Source organism: Chironomus tepperi, unplaced genomic scaffold (assembly GCF_022539635.2).
Source record: "Chironomus tepperi strain 1889 unplaced genomic scaffold, CSIRO-AGI_Ctep_v1 contig_359, whole genome shotgun sequence".
Classification (NCBI taxonomy): domain Eukaryota; kingdom Metazoa; phylum Arthropoda; class Insecta; order Diptera; family Chironomidae; genus Chironomus; species Chironomus tepperi.
Genome location: NW_027226481.1, coordinates 1893312 through 1906456, shown reverse-complemented (window position 1 = coordinate 1906456; position 13145 = coordinate 1893312). Strand labels below are relative to the sequence as shown.

General features: G+C 32.2%; 3 protein-coding genes across 3 annotated transcripts; all 3 read right to left on the bottom strand.

Annotated features, from left to right (window-relative positions):
* Window positions 1-537: 537 nt before the first annotated feature.
* LOC139094891 (multiple inositol polyphosphate phosphatase 1-like) lies at window positions 538-2030 on the bottom strand. The gene is made up of 2 exons (XM_070646115.1): window positions 1747-2030; window positions 538-1692 (listed from the first exon to the last, which is right to left on the bottom strand). The coding sequence occupies exons 1-2, from the start codon at window positions 2017-2019 to the stop codon at window positions 619-621; spliced, it is 1347 nt and encodes a 448-aa protein (XP_070502216.1). The 5' UTR covers window positions 2020-2030; the 3' UTR covers window positions 538-618.
* Window positions 2031-2545: 515 nt separating this feature from the next.
* LOC139095021 (multiple inositol polyphosphate phosphatase 1-like) lies at window positions 2546-4013 on the bottom strand. The gene is made up of 2 exons (XM_070646268.1): window positions 3741-4013; window positions 2546-3682 (listed from the first exon to the last, which is right to left on the bottom strand). The coding sequence occupies exons 1-2, from the start codon at window positions 4011-4013 to the stop codon at window positions 2609-2611; spliced, it is 1347 nt and encodes a 448-aa protein (XP_070502369.1). The 3' UTR covers window positions 2546-2608.
* A 4926-nt stretch (window positions 4014-8939) lies between these two features.
* Window positions 8940-12821, bottom strand: LOC139094993 (uncharacterized). Its single transcript, XM_070646226.1, has 2 exons — window positions 12279-12821; window positions 8940-9502 (listed from the first exon to the last, which is right to left on the bottom strand). The coding sequence occupies exons 1-2, from the start codon at window positions 12322-12324 to the stop codon at window positions 9087-9089; spliced, it is 462 nt and encodes a 153-aa protein (XP_070502327.1). The 5' UTR covers window positions 12325-12821; the 3' UTR covers window positions 8940-9086.
* Between the last annotated feature and the right edge of the window lie 324 nt (window positions 12822-13145).

The window sequence follows — 13145 nt, the reverse complement described above, 5'->3', positions numbered from 1 at the left end:
TTGATCTTCTTTTTTTCTCATCCATTCAAGCTGAATTTAAGGTGAGCTGCTGATGCAGTAACTATGTCATCGAAGGATAATCCAAAATTATTAAAAAATAGAAGAATGAGCTATGCATTCATGTTGATCCTAAGCTCGAATACACAACATAATTCAGCAGGTAATTGGAAAGGAGGGAATGAATTGCGCAATATAAAACTTTCAGTAGGATTAATAAAGGCTTTAATCCCAGGATTATCTTAAATTTATTTTCATGTGAAGGTGGAACTGGATTTCAAATTTAAAATTACAAAAGGATTGGAATTAAATGCAATGCAGAACTAAAAAGTCGTTACAAAACAGAATAAAATGCAGTTCCAATATTAATTATCCATCTACCTGACTTTGGTCTCATATTCTCAACTAATTAAATTATTTCTGCATCATTGAAATGGAAATTAAAATGCCACCCAAGTATAAAATGACGTTATTGTATAATTGCTATCACTTTCAGCATAATTTGTTAGTTATCTGGATTGAATGACATTTCTTATATGGTTTCTATGGACAATTCACTTTATTTACAATATTATGTTCCTTATCAGCAATATGATTGGCATATTTACGTCCATTTTTATCTTAGTTAGCACTGCACGATAAAGTATCACAATTTGCGTTATAAAATCTACTGTATCGTTCAACTATGTGACTAACTTTACACAAACCATTCATTTGACATCCAGGAATAACAAGTGGACTCTCATTCATGATGAATTGAACATCGTCACCACCTGATGCACAATTGTACCGAATGACTGCAATATTTGTTGCCATTGGTGCCATTCTCGATGTCACCCACATTCGATTGGTTTGTTGAGCAAAATTGTCAGCTGTTAATGGAACTGCATCTTTAAAAACTCCAAGAGATACTAAGAATAGTTGAAAAGCTGTTTGATGTGTGCTGTAAATTTTCACAGTTTCTTCATTTGGATTGGTCGATGTCAGGAAAGTCAATAAGTCCTGCATGAGTGGACAATTCATATTTTCAGCAAGTCTTGGTGGATATAAGCCATATCCAGCTGTATAATATGCATCAATATCCTCAAAATATTCAAGTCTTAAATTATCAAATGGAGAAATGGCACCACAGAACGGAGCATCAATGCTTGGTTCCCAAAGTTGATGGAACTGACACAGTTCCCACATAGTGCGAGTTTGACGAGCAGTCAATCGTTGTGGACTGACTAATCCTAATTTATCGTTAATTCTTGTCAGCATGTCTTGAAACTCAACAGAGTTTTGCCATCTAGTACGTTCTACTTCTGTGTTACTCGCCTCGTCATATAAGGAGCAATTGTCATGTGGCCTTAATAAATTATCTGGAAATGGAGGAACTGGAAAGAAAACGTCCCTGTATCCACCTTCACCAAAAAGACCATCCGCAAATGCTTTGAGAGTAGCTTGAGTTCTCTGCCGATCCGTGTATCTAAACAAAAATTGATTTCTGTTATAAGTTGTTGGTAAAAGTGTTGGAAATGCTGCTTGATAACGTCTTGCGATATTTTTTACAATATTCCATCCAGACACAGTCAGGAATTGTTCATGCTCAACTGTTATGTTTGGATCGAATGTCCAATGATTGATGCTGTTGAAATCTAAATGACACAGATTGCTTCTGCCTTGAATGTATGCATTGATAATATTTTGAGTTTGCTAAAAAAGGAACAACTTTAATGGATTATCTTCTTGCTTTAAGGACTTACTAACTTCAATTGAAAATGGTCTCATTCTATTGATGTCATTTGTACTTGGCAATCTATCGCCATGTCGCATGTAGAACCAAAATCTTGCTGGTGTGCATGACGAAACTTGAGCGCCTGCTAAACTTCCTCTAATGTTTTCATTTGATGTTCTGTCCGACCATCTTGGCTGCTGCGGTCTAATTGAGTCAAATGCATAACAATAATTTGGATCAGGTGCATTTTGAGCACCAGAAAGTGCTGTTAGTCCAAGAATAAAGGCAATGTACAGAAATTTCATTTTTCACTCAAATAATTTGATCAAAACTGAAATTCACAAGGTGAAGTTAAAGCTTTTATACTTAGACCGTTTATGTACTTCTAATCTATTTCGCATTCCTTATTTATTTAAGATTTGACCATACTTTTTGAAGTTGTTTATTCGACTCTTTTCGATAAATCATAGCCATCTTATCTAAAATATTTCTTTGAAAATACTTGTATTGTGGTTATTTCCCTGCATCGATAAGAGGCAGTTCACATAGTAGCCGCTGAATTATGTAATCCTGAATGGACGTTAGAATTAGTCATAGTCTTGCCTTTATCTAGTTTTAAGTGAGTTTTTGGATCTTCATATCGCCGTTTGTCACAAAATCTCAGTTCACCTTGAGATTCCATCTCTGTTCCTTGAAACCATCACTGAAAAAGTGAATAGTCGTCAAGCATGCATTAATCAATTCAATCCATTTATGGTCGATCATTACAAAAAAACCTTGATTGTACTTATAAATAGTTAAATAATTCTTTTATTTTTTCAATTAGACAGTCTTAGTAAACATTTTAAATACTGCTGCGAGAATCAGTGGCCTTATGGCACTTCACCATCCTTTTTAACCAACTGAACAGAACAAAGCATCACAATTGGCAGTTAAGAATCTGTTGTACAATGTAACAACATGACTAACTTTGCATAAACCTGTTGATTGACATCCTGGAAGGACCAATGGATGTTCATTCATTAGGAATAAGACATCATCTCCACCTGTAGCACAGTTGTATCTAATTGCAGCAATATTTGTAGCCATTGGTGCAATTCTTGATGTTACCCATAATCTGTTAGCTTGTTGAGCAAAGTTTGCTGCTGTAAGTGGAGCTGCATCTCTGAAGACTCCAAGTGTGACTAAGAACAATTGGAAAGATGTTTGATGTGTACTGAAGATTTTGACTGTTTCCTCATTTGGATTGGTTGATGTCAAGAAGTTCAACAAGTCTTGCATGATTCCACAACCCATATTTTCAGCTAATCTGACTGGATTCAAACCATATCCTGTTGTGTAGTATTCATCAATATCTTCAAAATATTCAAGTCTCAAGTTGTTGAATGGTGAAATGGCACCACAGAATGGAGCATCAATATGAGGTTCCCAAAGTTGATGGAATTGACAAAGTTCCCACATTGTACGTGCTTGACGAGCTGTCAATCGTTGACCTCCAGTCAATCCCAATTTATCGTTAATTTGGGTCAATGTTGTTTGGAATTCAGCAGAGTTTTGCCATCTATCACGTTCAGCTTGTGTGTTACTGGCTTGATCATACAATGGACAGTTGTCATGAGGTCTCAAAAGATTATCTGGGAATGGTGGTTCTGTGAAAATGACGTTTCTGTAAGCACCTTCACCGAAAAGTCCATCTGAAAAGGCACGAACTGTGGCTTGTGTTCTTTGACGATCTGTGTGACGGAAGAAGAAGCGACTTCTGTCATAAGTTCTTGTTAAAACTGTTGGGAATGCTGCTTGGTATCGGCTTGCGATATTTCTAACAATGTTCCATCCAGAAACAGTCAAGAATTGTTCTTGTGAGACTGTAATATTTGGATCCCATGACCATGTATTTGTAGCAACAAAATCTGGATGACAAAGGTTACTTCTTCCTTGATTGTATGCGTTAATGATGTTGGGGAATTGCTGTTAAAAAATTTATTGATTAATCTTATGAATCTTATGATTATCTTAGAGTACTTACAGTATTTGAGAATGGAACCATTCTATTGATATCATTTGTACTTGGCAATCTGTCTCCATGTCTCATGTAAAGCCAGAATCTTGATGGTGTACATTGTGAAACATTTGGATTGATTGAACTAGCACGAGCGGCATTATTGGATGTTCTGTCGGCCCATCTTGACTGTTGTGGTCTGATAGCATCAAATGCATAACAGTAATTTGGATCGTGGGCTGATTGAGCAGCGCAGAGAGCTGCACATCCAAGGAAGAAAGCAATCAATAAGCTATTCATTTCCACTGTATAGTTTGAACTGTACTGAAGTCCGTTTGCAGAAAATTTAACTTTTATAGTCCAAAACTTATCTTAAAGTACCTTGATTAACAGTTATGCCACTACTTCTGGTTATTACTTGAAACGTGAAATGCATGTGACTGCTGATAACAACTACTTGTGATTTTTTTAATTATAATTAAGTACAATTTTTTGATAAAAATTCAGACGTTAATTGATATTTTTGGTATAAAAAAAGATTTAAGTCTCTCGTGTTCCATGTGAGTATCACACTACATAGAGTAAGATTTAGTATATAGATAGGCAATCAACACGTGAAGTGATATTGATTGGAATTTTGTAGGCGGGTTTTAAATTAGCTCATGAAGCTATAATGTATTTTAGAGGTCGATATAGGGAATGTTGCTAACAGACTTTTTAAGATTCAGTGTTTTATGGAACTGTGTACGTACTTGCCGTCGATCAAATTAAGTCGGGAATTAAGTATTAAAATCTAAATTAATGGGAATCATCACGTGAGCTGAAGAACAGAAAATTCCTCATTCTGCATTATACTCAACAGAAAAATTCCACTTCCTTCAATATTAAATCACAAGTATCAAGAACATCCATTGAAGAGTCGATGAATATTCAAATTTGACATCAATACGATTATTGAAAACGAATTTTGACCCAAAAATCCACTCGATCATGATTTGCATCATGTGAATACAAACAACTACCCCTAGAGCTGTCTCATTTCCTCTCAGTCTAGTAGATGAGATGCTCATGAATATTTTGCAAGGCATTCAAGTAAATTGTTTAAATACAAAAAGTGACAAACAATGAATTTCTCGTTTTAATGATTCACAAATAAGGAAAAACAAGCAGGCAAACGATTGTGCAATTTTTTCGTTCCTTTCTGCTTTAATGAACGTTAGTAATAATCATCATTGCAATAGTCAAAGCTGTTATTGTTAATGTAGAATACTTAACTTAGTACAGGGGTTCAAAAAGGTAGCATTGACACTCACAAAATCATTTCAGCATTTACCCTCTGATTTATTTCCAATTTTTCAATACAAAATGTGTTCTTTTTACTACTTTTTGTTCTGTAGAGGAACTGAATTGCATTTCAGTTTATTGTGTGCCGTGTCTATAAACATGAAAATTCTTTCTATTCTTCCTCATTGTCCATTCATTTCTGTTTATTTTTAACATTGCATGAAATTATTTCATTCAACATGATTATTAGAAGGCAGCAGCAGCTTGAGGCAGGTTCAATATCAATAAAATAATACGAGATGCCAATTAATCATCAAATAAACAAGCAGTGCTGATGAAAAAGATTTCATTTCCGGTATTTTCTTGTCAATTTTTTGTGATTGAAATTTAATTAAAAATTTGTGGATGGAATTACAGACATTAAGTCATAGATTGCATAGTTCTACTCAGCAATATGCTGCAAAATCAGAATTTTAAAATTTTTCATTAATTAAGCTTTAAAATGTGTCATTTCAACCCTTTCAGTTCCTTACTGTGAAATGTTTGCAAATGGAATTAATAGAATCAGTCCATAGACATACTTTGATTCTATATCCAGTCATAAAGTATAAATTTCAATTAAGAAGGATTAAGGAAGTAGAAATGACATGCAATGGGAACAAAAGTTTCATTTCTTTTGCCTTTTTGCTGATCATTTTGATCGGATTTGTCATTATTTGTGATATGAAGGCAGGCTTATGCTGATATTTTGATATTTCAATCATCTCCTTAATGTGTGAACATCTCGTCTATAAATAAATTGATGAAGGTCATGCAAGATGATTTGACAGTTATTTGATATTTTTTGGCAAGCCCTAAAATGAGCAATTCTTGTTCCAGGTTCCGATTTGTCTTTCATGTTTGCACATCGAATTAAAAAATTTAAATTTTCATCCACAAACTATTTAAATAAAATATTCAGCATGAATAAAAAAAAATGTCATGCATGTAATTTCAGGACATGAAAAATGTCTTGCATAAGTCGATGTGCAAACAAATTTATTCGAATAGTTTCAGTATGAAAGGGTTGCTGTGCTGATCATTTGATGTCTCAATTTAATGAACGATTAAATTATGAATGTCGTTACTTAACATGACACAACTTCCTGATTTGCTCGCACCTATTTAACTATTTGCATAAAATTCACCATAACTGATCGACTAGAAGCGTAGAGAATCGAACAGCAGTGATTTTTTATGGAAAGGGTTAGATGGCAATAAATTTTCCAGCATGATAATCCGGAACACGTTTGGGACATTAAGAAAAGGATTTAATCACTGAAATTACATCAGTAATCAATGTGAACAAAAATCAATTTTGGATGTTCCATAAAATTCGATCCAGTTAAATATTTATTGGCCTTGTTTCTGGGAATTACCAGCAATTGGACAATTTCATGGTTCAACTTAGTTATTTAGTATGTCACAGACAAGTCACAAGGTTCAGAAAGTATTGGCAAAATTCTCAATTTTTTTACGAGCTGTAAAATCAGATTATTAATTAAATCCAGCCTGAATTGTCACTGTGCTTCAAAAATTTCAATAGAAATAGTCTTTGTGTACCTTAAAAGTCATGATTATGATGTAGACAATCCAATTCAACTTAATGACATTTTATTTTATAAATAAATTTCTTTCTATTTCAATTGTTTGGCATTTCTAAGACTTCATGTGATGCCTGACGGCAACGGCATGTTTAACAATAAAATAAACTGAAAGGCCAGCATCAGAAAAAAAAAAATATTTTGTGCCTTTCTTGAAAAATTAAACTTCTTTTATGTTACAAATAAACAATAACAACAAGAGTTATGTCTCATTTTTCACATCACAACATCTTCATAGTAAATATTTAGTATAGATGACTAAAAGACATAAAAATTGTTACAAACAGCGGCAATAGCTCTTTAAAATCTTCTCATCTTACAAACATTTTAGAGATGTAGAAAAATAGAAGCTGCTGCATTTCTTCTTTTTTCCTTTTGAATGGATATTTTGGAGGCTACTGCTAAGATATTAAATAACAATTTACCAGAATCCAGCATTCAGAAGCAATCAAATCAAATTATTTAATTCAGTTGTTACATCGAAGTGTGCAGCATATGATGGAAATTTGTTGTAATTTTATTTCGCAATGAGTTACAAGGAATTTCAGTTTTTTGTGGTTTTTTACAGAGTCTTTATAGGGCAGTTCTGTATGAAAGTGTTGAGAACTGAGAAGCAGAGTTGAAAGAGCTGTAATTAGGTAGAATATTACTCTGAATTACTCTCTAGATTTCAAATTTGCCTCAAATTCGTTGCCTGATACATAGGTAGATCACAGAATTTACTGTTCTTATGTTCATCGCGAACTTCATTGAGTATCTAGTAATATTTACGACTCTTTAAGGTTTTAATTTATTTACAATAATGTTTATTCTTTGGAGTTCAAAACAAAACTGAACTTTTGCATGAAAAGGGGGTTCCAACTATGTGCAATAAATATTATTCAAATCTCGAATGACCGTTACAACAACTCTGTAGAAGTTCTAAAGTTTGAAATGCTGAAATGCAACAATAGACAGTAAATTAACTACATTTAGTCATAAAATTAAGAATTTTCATATAAATGTCAACTTAAATAATTCAATTTTGCTAGTATTTCAAGTCACTCAGCAGCTCAAATAAAGATAAATTCACTACAAATTTTCAGTTCCAAAACAGCACAGAAAAATTTCTCTTTCCAAACCTTATTTTGTTATAAAATAAGCAATTTCTTCTTTTCGATACATCAAAAACGAAACAAAAAAACATTCTGTGGCTTGTGGCTTCGTCTGGCCTAACAAATGACGAGAATATTTTTTCACATTTTCTCATTTCATTCAAATCTCGATGCGATTATAAATTTCCTGTATATTGCATTATTTTATATTCTGTGTAAAAATGGGAATATTAAGAAAAAATACTCATTCTGTGGTTTTCTACATGTTCCGTTGTTCTGCTGACTTTGCATTCACTCTTTTTTTTGGTAGTTCTCATCTCATGTTTAACAGATTTTTGATGATTGCATTCGCGGTTTCCGTTTCATTAACTGTGCATGCTATATGAAATGTGTAAAATGCATTGTGATTCATGAATATAAGGAACTGACTTTTGGGAGGTACTTCTTTGTGACTTTAGCGCCATCTATTGGCAGACACTGGAAAGAAAGGAGTTTGAATGTGAAATGATTGTTGATGGAAATGCCTGTGGGTATGGATTATTGTGTGAAATATGTCAAGGTCGCCGGTGTATTTAAGTCAGACTTTTCATTCCTGATCGAAATGAAAATTTTTGAATTTTCTAAAAAAACTTCAATGTTTATATAATTTTCTGACTGTTCAGTCGAGTTTTCGGTAGCTTCTGGTCAAACGGTTTGAAGATTTTGTAACTAAATTCATGACTTTTGAAGAGTTTCGAAAGTTTGCAACTCAGAAATCCACCCAAACACTTTTTTGCGGAAATTTCCAAATTAGGTTGCTCATCACTGAGTTAATGTCTAGTTAATGACCAATTCTAACTGTTTTTTGTCCATTCGTAGTCGAACTCAATACTAGACATACAAAAAGTCAAATAAAATTTGAACTTGAGAGATATTTTTGTGCCTTACCTTGAATTTATTGTTTTTTGAATTTTAAATACGTCATCAGGAATCTCATAAAATGTAGAATTTGCAGACCAATCAAAACAGCAACTCATCAAATAATTTTTCTATCTAAAAACTTTTATTTCATCTCAAATACATACATTCTGAATTAATTAAATAATACATAATAATAATTATCTCTAAATATAAATTCATTTAAATATTTCAGATCATTTAGTAATATCTCATCTATACAGAATAATTTGCAAATTTCTTTATACATCAATAAAGAATATCTCATGTAATTAAATCTATCTACATATAAGATCCATAGGAATAATGAAAAAAATTTTAAAGCCTTTGTCATTAATTTTTTTCGTAAAATATATCAAATTTCAATTCAGTCTTTCCATTTTTATAAAAATGTCAAATCTTCCTGTCTCCTTAATTCATACAGCAATTGTTTGGATGTATTTGTTCTTCAGTGAGTCCGCATCAAAGACATCTGATGGAGTCAGCACATGCTTTCGATAAATTTGAAGTTTATCATGATCCAGTTCAATATTTATCGCAACAGAATCAGATTTTGTGTATGATTTATCAACATCAAATGATGAAAGTGATCTCCCGAAATACTTAAACATTAAATTTGATTTCTGTAAAGCTGGCGAATGTAAATTGGATGCAGATGTTGTAAATATGATATCTCCACTTGCTGATTCAATTATTTTCTTATCATCATCACTAAACTTCTTCTTATGCTTTATCAACGATATTAAAATTATAAGAATTATCACTGCTAATGTTGCTCCACTTCCAATAGCCACAAGAAGCATATCACCATGTGATCTTCCATCTATAGAAACTGAAATTAGAATTATAAGCTAATTAGCAACTATTCCGTGATTTAAAATTTAATTAAAACAAACGTAAATTACGAGGCAGAATGTAGAGAAAGAAAAGAAGATGTTTATGCAGTCTGTATGCATATTGATTGTTTTCGCACATCTAAATTCTGTTTGAATGACAGTCAAAATGCATCGCAATTTTGTTTACAAAATTTACTTGTTGTGATGTAAGGTTTGTTATCGAACTAGACTTGAATGTCCGTTGAGCGTGAAGTGATAAAATTAAGAAATAAGATAAACTGAAATTCGGTAATGCTACAACATCACGAAATGCAATTTAGCACTAGTAATTAAATTTCCCAGTGAAAATTCTAAATCGTCAAAATTTATAAATCTGGAAAAGTCCCAAGCACGTAATAAGCTTAAACTTTTTTTTGTTCTATTCTAGAAGCTTTAAAATTTATTAATTTAAATCACATTTATAGCGTGGAGATGCTTTATCTTTCCCGTGTCGCTAATACGAATACTTAAAATATTCACTTGATATTCCAGAAAGGTCTCACAATTAACTTCCCATATTCCCGACTATAAAAAGCTTATTTATTAGCTAATAATAATTCATCATAATTGAAATTACAGCAATTAAACTTTTTTTTATCCCTATTGTTATTATTGTGTCGTGCATGATCACGATCGTCATGCCTACCGTCCCATGAAAACTGTTAAAAGAACCTTATTCTGTACTCAGTGGAAAGTGTGTCGTTGTTGTCAATTGCTCTGAGTTCTGTGAATTGTTGTCATGCTGTTAGAAATTGAAATCGAAAACATGAATCTTTAGGTTGTTGTTGTTGTAATTGAAACTAAGTGCTTTATGCTGACAATTATTTAGAATTTTAAAAGTTGTTAGACTGAAGCTGGTTATTCACCTCTGGATAAATAATACGTACTTAATATCAACAATAGCAATTGAATAATTAAACGTGATTGAACATGTTATTGTCAAGTATTGCATAATGTGATGCATATTGTGCATCTTCTAGTTATTACTTAACTTTGTTTGGATTATCTAATCTGTCCGAGTTGGCAAACATACGTTAGAACTAGACATCAACTAGTTATACCGTATTTTTGTCCATTCGGGCTGATACAGTAATTAATCTTAAAGCTACAGAGATGAATTTGGTATTGGGAATTGTCAAAAAGCAGCCATCAATAGAGCCAGTTTTAGTTGTCAACTAAGAGAAGCCATGAATCACAGATGATCGGCCAGCGAAGTAAGTAAGTAAAGCTATAGCTCAAACCAACAAAACCAGTAATATAACAATCAGGAAGTTTTATGATACATATTACTTAAAGAACATTTCTCTCACCTACGTAATAACGGATTAAGAACAACTTTATTATGAAGTTTTCAGTAAACTTCCAGAAAACTCTCATTATAATTACAATTTCAAGACTTAATTATTCAGTGTAAAATACATGACGAATTCATCATCACCTTTCAATAGCTTTCAATAGTAGGTAAATGAATAATATTCGCCTGAAAGCATTTCAAAACCCGAGCGACACAAATGATAAAGTTTCCGTCACGGAGCATTAAAGGCTCCAATAAATCCTTTTATTAATACCGAATGGAAGCTGTCTACGTTTGGTATTCATATGACTGCCAAAAATAGGCGACTTCCATTTGATGTTAATAAAAGAGGATTAGCGGAGCCTTAATCATTTGTGTCGCTCGGGATTTTTGATTAATATTTTTTTAAAATACACGATTTTTGTTTAATAAACATTTCCGTTCATATTGATAGGAATAAACTCTCTTAACATCAATTCAACTGGCATAAAGTAATGTCAGGAGATCAACTCAATAAAAATAGTTAAAACAACGGTGAGAGATCAATAAATCATAATACGGACATAAATATCTAATTGAAATTTAAAAATCTCGGTCAATGTCAAGCTGTTAAATTTGAATTGAAAATGAAAATTTAACTTTTAGTTTTTAAAGCACAGAGGTTGACGACCTCAAGTGAAGTGTGAAATATTTTGAGAAAATGTGCTTGTTATCTGTTCAATATTTCGTATTATTTTAGAAAGCTTATTTGTTATTTAAAAGAGGTAATGGATCAGGCTGTGAAACCTGTAAGTGATATATCATTACAGATTAGTAAATTTGGCAAGATTTGGCGCAATTATTGCAGTTTGTAGTATGTTAAACTGCCAATTATCGACTAAGATTCTAATCCTGGTTTATGTCATGTGATCGAAAATGTAAGTCAAGTCTGGATTACTATTCAAAAGGCAAATAACCCTAGCAGTCAGTGAACATTCCAACCTAAATAACCGTGTTCAATCGAACTCTTCGAATTCGAATTGTATACTTAATCGAATTCAATACAATTAAGCATGCTTAATTTAGTGAGCATTGTCATGAGGATGCTCTTTGTCTGTTCAGATAAAAGGTTAATATTCAAACACGCACTTATTCAAAATTTCAGCCACAAATCCAAATATTGACTTATTTAAATTTCATCCATGCACTACTTTCAATTTGTCAAAATTTACATAAATATCACCAAGTCAATAACTTTCTTCAACGTCCTTGAATATCAACCAATAATAAATTAAGTAGTTCCTGACATAAAATTGACAAACGATCACTTCCTAATTCAGAGAAATCGTTTAATAGTCATTGCATATTTATTGCCTACACACCTTTTTCTCACTTACGTCTACCTCAAGTCTACGCAAAAAAAAAATCAATGATCTTAATGTTTATGAAACGAGACTCACCCGTGTGATACAAGTAATTTTCTGTTACTTTCTGTTGATTCTCCATGCTTTGCAGGTTGTTTTAAATAAATAATGTTTTAATTGTTCCAAAAAAGCTTTACTTCTTGTAAGATTTTTCCAGTAATTGCTTGTAATTTGCCAGTGAAACTGATCACAAAATGTTATTTTTTTTGTTTGTATTTTGACAATGAAACTCAATGAAAAATTATTGCAGTTTTCACACGACAACAAACAAAACTTTCGATTTTTTCTGTGTTTTTTTTTGGCAAATTTTCAAGATGAAATTTTTCGTGTGTAAACAAGAGCACGAGCTAAACAGATTGAACTATAGAAAACAAATGTTTGTAAAGTAAAAGATGAACAGACGTAATAGAGAATTTTAATCTTCTTTTCTTTTTTCACTTGATTATTTTTAAGGTTTTTCATTAATTTTTCCACATTTTAATTGAATTTTCCTTCAATTTTTAAGTCTTTATCCACAATAAAATGTCTTTTGTCACTTGAAAAATTCTATTATATTTAGAATAAATTCACAATTGTCTCTTGCGACTGATCAACATCGAATGAGAAAGGAAAAATAAAAATAAGCAAAATATCGTCATGTAAAAATTTTTTCTAAGAGTAAAGTAGAGAAAAAATTATCAAAACACATAAAGGCAAGTCGTCGCCACCGATCGTATTCTGTTCGTTTTGTTTATAATTTCTTCCTCGCATGCCGGCACGACGACAAAATTTTTTTCGACAAACGTGAATGCATTTAGCTAGATCAGTTCTTTAATTGAGTGTATGTACGCGAAATTGGGGGAGCCGGCAACAATATCAGTTTCGAAAAAATCTTCAACACAAAAAAAACTGTCAGTCATCATC